This window comes from Neopelma chrysocephalum, unplaced genomic scaffold, assembly GCF_003984885.1.
Source record: "Neopelma chrysocephalum unplaced genomic scaffold, ASM398488v2 Primary Assembly neopelma1_74, whole genome shotgun sequence".
In the NCBI taxonomy this organism is placed as follows: Eukaryota; Metazoa; Chordata; class Aves; order Passeriformes; family Pipridae; genus Neopelma; species Neopelma chrysocephalum.
In genome coordinates, this window is record NW_020897735.1 from 6,366,048 (window position 1) to 6,372,371 (window position 6,324).

At 50.4% G+C, this 6,324-nt stretch overlaps 1 protein-coding gene across 3 annotated transcripts; it reads left to right on the top strand.

Moving 5' to 3' along the window:
- The first annotated feature begins 12 nt into the window (after positions 1 to 12).
- SPACA9 (sperm acrosome associated 9) lies at positions 13 to 5,783 on the top strand. Of its 3 annotated transcripts, XM_027687594.1 has the most exons (5): positions 15 to 142; positions 687 to 842; positions 3,424 to 3,626; positions 4,226 to 4,364; positions 4,479 to 5,783. In XM_027687594.1, exons 2-5 carry the CDS (start codon positions 699 to 701, stop codon positions 4,563 to 4,565), a joined length of 573 nt encoding a protein of 190 aa, XP_027543395.1. In that variant the 5' UTR covers positions 15 to 142; positions 687 to 698; the 3' UTR covers positions 4,566 to 5,783. The 3 variants fall into 3 exon arrangements, with proteins under 3 accessions (XP_027543393.1, XP_027543395.1, XP_027543394.1); XM_027687592.1 differs by having other exon boundaries at positions 13 to 142; positions 4,226 to 5,783; XM_027687593.1 differs by lacking the exon at positions 15 to 142 and adding an exon at positions 244 to 352 and having other exon boundaries at positions 4,226 to 5,783.
- The last annotated feature ends 541 nt before the right edge of the window (positions 5,784 to 6,324 follow it).

Sequence of the window (6,324 nt, forward strand, 5' to 3'; positions counted from 1 at the left end):
CGGTTGCCAGGGAGACGGCGTCGCGGTTGCCGTGGCAACGGCGGGGCGGAGGGCCCGCGGTCACCGCTGTCACCCCGGCCAGTCCCCACATCCTGGCCCCCCCCGGGGAGCTGCCGCACCGCCCCCGCCCGCACACCGGCCGGTAGGAGCCGCAGGGCTCGCTGGGCGGCCGCGGAGCGGAGGGAAGGGGCCGCGGGGTGTCCGGCGGGCGGGGCTGCGGGCGAGGCCCCCACCGGAGCTTCAGATCCTTCCCCACGGCCACAATCAGGAGGGGCAGGTTAAGCACGGCCCCCGCGGCCGGCCCCGGTTAGCGGGGGAGGTTTGGAGCCGCTCGGGCGGTGGTTTCAGGGCGGTAAGAGGAGCCCCGGCTCTCCCCGCGGTGATGCATCGCCGCGTTGTCTTTACAACAGACCCACTCGGGTTTATGGCAGCCCAGTGTCAGTGCTCCCCTCTGGGCTCTCCGCCTCTCTCTGCAGCATCATTACTCACTGCCTTACTGCCTGGGGCTCTGGGGCTGCACAGTTTTCACACAATATATCTTCTCTTTTTGCTTATTTTTACTTTTTTTTTCCCCGAAGTTTTCCCCCGACCTACACGATTCCAGCTCAGGTGAGGGAGTAACATACATAGAATCACATCATTTCTAAAAAGCAGCTTCCTTTCTCTCCTTCTCTCCTCAAATCCAGAAATAACTAAACATGAATGAGGTAGTGGAGACTCTAAGAAACATAGAGCAGAACTACAAGATCTTCCAGCAGCAGCAGTTTACATTTACCAGAGCATTGGATCACACCCGAGAGGAGGCCCATGACTTGATCAGACCTGTGGCCAGCATCGTGCAGGTACAAAGTATCCAGCACAAAATACTCAGCTCCCGACAACAGGGACAACACAGTGTCAGGTCAGGGATGAATAAATGTTTTTACCAAGGGAAAATGGGCAAAAACTCCCTGGTAATGTTTGTTATAACTCTGCAAACCAGTGGCAAAATCTGGGGAGAGAAATACGGATTTTATTAACACAGAAGGAATCTTATTCCTGAGCATCACTTTTGATTTAGTTTAACACTAAATTAAACTGGTTTAGTTTAACACTGTCATTTTGCTGCTGAGGCACAGCCAGAAATACAGGGCACAAGAAAACAATCAAACCAACCCTCCTTCCCCAGCCACTCATGGAATCTGTAATCCTTAACTTGGAGGAACCAGCAGGCTTGGCTCTTCCCCCCGGTATTGGTGCTGCTGTATCTTTCTATAGTGCTTATTAAAAATAATGGCTGTGTTACAGAGGGAGGATGATGGATTGAGGGCTGAGAGTCCCAAGTGGGCACAGGGTTTTTCTGGGCTAGTAAGTGAATTGTCTTGGAATTTTTATAACACGGGATGTTTTAAGTAGAGCTTAGACCACCTGGAGATGGAGGGGGGGAAGTGGGTGAAGAAAAATCTGAATAAAATCAGAATTGTGGATTTGAGGCAGCAGAACCCAGGCACAAAACCCAGGTGGATGCCAAAGGCAGAGTGAAGGCCAGGCTGTTATTAGGATTAGGACATAGAAGGAGCTGGCTGTGTTTTCTAAGGGCTGACTCTCTCTAATATAAGGGCTTTGCTCATTGCATTGAAGAGGATTGGGACAGACATTAAACTGAGCTATTTTTTTCCCCCAAAAATAGGCATTGAGATGTATAACATTATAAAAATGGCAATATTCCAGTGGTACTGAGCAAAGCCTGGACCCCACTTCTTGGCAAAGGTGGAAGGGCTGCTTGTGGTGGAGGGTGAAACCTCTGGGTGTGACCTCAGAATTAGAGGGATCCACAGCATCCTCTGTGACACAGCAACATGGGAACTGCAGCCCTGGGGGTCCAGCCACCTCATCCCAGGGGGAGGATGGGAAAGGGAAAAGAGTAAATTACCAGGAAAACCAGGGAGCAATTGGTGCAGCATGTATTTGAGCAGCAACTGAACTGCTACCAAAAAACTCCCCTGGTGACAAAAGCAGGCACCCATTTTACCCACTGCCATTCTCCCTGTTTTTAATTTGTCATAGGAGGGCACAAGAATAAAAGCAACAAACACAGAAATATGTGTGGTCTCAGCCTACAGCTGACTTGACTGCCAGCTTTCTTTGCATGGAAACTACAGGAAAAATGAGATTCCACTTGAACGTGGCTAAATTTCCACCCCCTCAAGCTTTTTGTGGCAGCATTTTTAGAATAGAGTGATGACATTCCTTAGAGAAAAGAGGAGAGCATAGGAAGGTGGAAAGGTGGAAGTGCACACCACAGTCACACAATAGCAACAGCTTCTTGAAGATTTCTACATGGAGTAGGGCACAAAGTCAAACCCCAAGTGGTTTTGTGGGACCAGCTCCTCAATTATTGCTTCAGCCAGAGCCTCAAACCCCCCAGGGAGTCCCTGCCTGCAGAGCCTGGCTGTGGTCAGGACCTTGCAAGTGGTTCCTGTAGTCCTGTCCCTGTCCTGGTCACTCAGGTGCATTAACTCCCTGTTGTTGATATGGCCAACAATTCCTCTTATCCCATCTGTGAACATCCAGGCTAAAATGATACTCTCATTAGGACTATTTCTGCTCACAGCAGCAGTAAAAACTCCTGCCACTCACAAGGACACAACACTCAGCAAACAGTGTGGAAGGAGGAATCTGTGCTGGAAATGGACCCTCAGGAGCAATTTTTTATTTTCCTTACAAACCTGCTGAGAATTTGGCCAAGCACATTCCATGGCTTTTCTGTATGCAGCAGCTGTACCCACGTTGGACAGCTACATCCTTCTTGGAATCTTACAGAAAGCACTGGAGGTGCTGGAGTCCAGCTCTGGCTGCCAACCAGCCATTCAGAATTTTACATTCTGAAGTGCCTGTAATTTCTTTGGAGAAGATATTTAATCCCTTGGCATAACCTTTCCTCGTGCAATGCCCCTCGCTCTGAATGACTCAACTGCTCAAGGCAAGCAGGGAATAGCATTTCTGTAACAGGTTGGGGAGGGTGGTTTCGGTTAAATGGGTTGGGTTTGCAGTTCATGGTGCCACAGAGAGAACCATGAAGAATGAATGATGCAAACACATCACTCCAAACCAGAACCAGTTTGGTCGCTGCCCTCACTTCCCACCCTGCTCTGCCCAAGCAGAGGGAGCAGATAGATCCCACTCACATTCAGCCTGTTCCTCTGGTGCTGGGTTTGGCTGTGGTACTCCTACACTTCTCCCAGAAGTGAGGAAGACTCACAAACAGCTCCCTCACCCCAGCCTTCCTCAGTCACCAGGAATGACAAGCAAACATCCCACAGTGCCTCACACCTGCAGAGCCACAAGAGAAAACAGCTCCTCACCTGAGCAACTTTGCAGCAGAAGTTAGATTGCACCGAGCAATGTAACATCTAATTTACCTCTGTTTCCCCCCATGGACAGGTGCAGGTCCTCAAGGACCACCACTGCATCAGTGCCACCGACAGGCGCATCCTCAACATGTTCATCTGCATCTGCAACGACCTCCGCAACCTCTGCCAGAAGCTGGAAACGGTGCATCCCGGGGACCAGGTGACCAACGGCCTGTTGGAGAGGTGCAAAGTGCTCCTGAACGACAGCAATGACCTCAGTGCCATCAGAGCCACGTAGGTGTTTCCTTCAGCTCAGCCTCTGGGAGTCCACTCTTGGTGCTGGGAGACTGGCACTGAACATTCCCACTGGACTTCCCCACCAGTTCTGCCACAACACCTTCCCAGCTTTGGTGAGGGTACAAGGTGCTCCCCAGGTTGCTGTTGGGAAACCATTGCCAGACTCCAGTCACAAAAAGGGAGTTGGGTGTGTTTATTCATCATTTTTACTGGTGCATGGCTGGGCATTTACAGGCCCTGAAGTCCCATGCGAGGTCATGACCTTGCAAGTTGTCCCTCTAGTCCTGATCCCTGTCCTGGTTACTCAGGTGCATTAACCTCCTCCCTCCTCCTATTCCTCTCCTCCACAGGGCTAATTTCTCTGGGGCAAGTGTCTGTACATTCTCTCAATGCCTTCCAGATGCATCCCAGCAGGCAGGGTGGTGTGTTTGGCAGGACTCATTCCTCAACATGCAGTTCCACCCATGCCTTTCTGGTTTTGGGAAATGGCTGGCTGTGCAATCCTGCTCTTCCCAGGAGGATCTCGGGGGGGGCCTGTGGGCTCCCAGGGTTGCACTGCTGGGTTCCTCTGCCAATTGTTTCCTTCTGTCCCACAGATACCCCCACGGTGTTGTGAATTACCTGAGCTTTGAAGAAGCAAGGCATACTTATGGAGGTGTGGTGAGCCTCATCCCCATCGTTATAGACCACCTGAAGGAGTGGGTAACCTACACTAAAAGGCACCTGCTGCATCAAGTGAGTCAGGGACGTGGCATCTCCAAGAAGGAGGCACCCACTTCCCAAAAACCATCTTCTGGGCGCTTTGCAGCTCACACCTCCGTTAGTAACAAAAATACTGTGCAATTGCAGGAAAAGGATTTCCAGAAGTTCCTGCTTGAAAATCAACGTCCGAAACAAAAAGCTCCCTGGAGGCCACCGGGCAAACACCCCTATTGAAGGATCACACCTTCTGCTTGCCACCTTTAATCAGCTGGCTGATTAAAGACAGTGAAATGCATACTAGAGATCTGCCCTGAGTCCACTTCCTGAAGAGCTGCCCTGCCAGCCAGCCTGGGACAGACACACACTCTTCTCCCTTGCTGATATTTCCAGTCAAAGTCATATCCTGACAGAAGTAGCTGTAGCTACACCTGGTCCCTGGGACCAGCACTGCAGTGGGAGCAGGGAATAGTCAAGAGTCATCAGGTTGTAATCCCTCAGACATGAATCTTGGACAAGCTACCTGAAATGGGATTTTACACTTTCTGAGGAACATCCCCTCACTCGCCACAGCCAGCGGGGTGAAGAACCTGAGTGTCTGAAGGACATGACCCAGAGCAGCAAAGGCCTGTTATTATGGATTCAGACATGTCTTTGAGATTTAGACTTGTCCCAAAAATTCCCTCACCCTCACTGAAATTGTTTGGCTTTCTGGACCACAGGATCCATGTGTACAGGACACTGGTGTGTCTCCTGTACGTGCCACTGGCCACAGAGGTCAGAGTGCTCCGGCTGTGCTCTGCTGCACCTTTCCTGCAGGTTCTACACCACAGAACATCTCCCCTTGACCTGTTTGACTCCTTTGCTATCAAAACCAGAGATGCAAAGGAGAGCAGAGTTCAGTTTGCCCCTAGTTTGTGTGTACTGACACAAAACACCCCTGTGCTCCTCAGGCCTCTGCAAAACTGAAAGTCATTTCCAGGCCAAGTGATTTGTGGGAATCTGGTGGGAACAGAGAGGGTGAAAGCTGTGGTTCAGATGGTTCCTTTTCAAATAGCAAGTTAAACTGTCTGTGCTTTCCCTTTTTCAAGATGAGAATCCAGCTTGTCTGGCTCTCAAGGATGTCAGGAGGCTCAGTTCATTAAAACATATGAAATATGTTTTCATACCAGCTTTCAGAGCAGCCCTTGGCAACTCCAGCACAGTTTATCCCAGTGCTGGAAGCATCTCTCATTCCAGCCTGCTCTGGGAGGGTCAGCAGAGCCCCATTCTCTGGAGCTGACAGAGGTTTTTGGGGTGCTTTTAATCAAGCACTGTTAACTACAAACTGAAGATCTCAGTGATGCAGTGCCTGCCCTGTATCTCACTGCTCTTTTCCCCCTCCCACAGGCAAATCACCTCCTGCTCTTTGCTTCCTGTTGGAAGACACTCCTGAATAAACAATTTCCCTTTGCATACCTGGCTCAGTTTGCTAAAATTATGAGAAAGCTTCTGCCTTAAGATGACCAGTCTCTGGCAACAAGCAGCTAAAAAAGGAGAATACAGAGGAGGGAGCACAGGGAGGAATGAGAGCTCAAGTGAAATGGGAAGTATTTTCAGCAGCATTTTTATTCCTCACATAACCCCACTTTCTTTTGCACTTTTTTCCTATCCCTATCCACTGGTACTGCAGTGCACCCATCCCCTCTGGAGCAGAAGCCTATTTTTAGGGAGACATGATCCAAGTGAACTGACCCTTGGTGGATTCAAAATGGTAACGAAGGGTCACAAAGAGACTCCCGGGCACTCCTGGGGCCACGACCAGTGGAACGTCACCGTCACCCTCTCCGGCTGCACTTGAGAGCCCTGGTGCTGAGGCAGCTTCAGGCTGAAAAATCCCAGTTGCTGGCAGCTGCCCTGTTGTGTTTCATGTTGCAGACAAGTGTCCAATGACAGTTGCTGCCTTGGAAAGTTTTTCAGAACAAGCCCAGGCTATGTGGCCTGAACGCTGACAAGT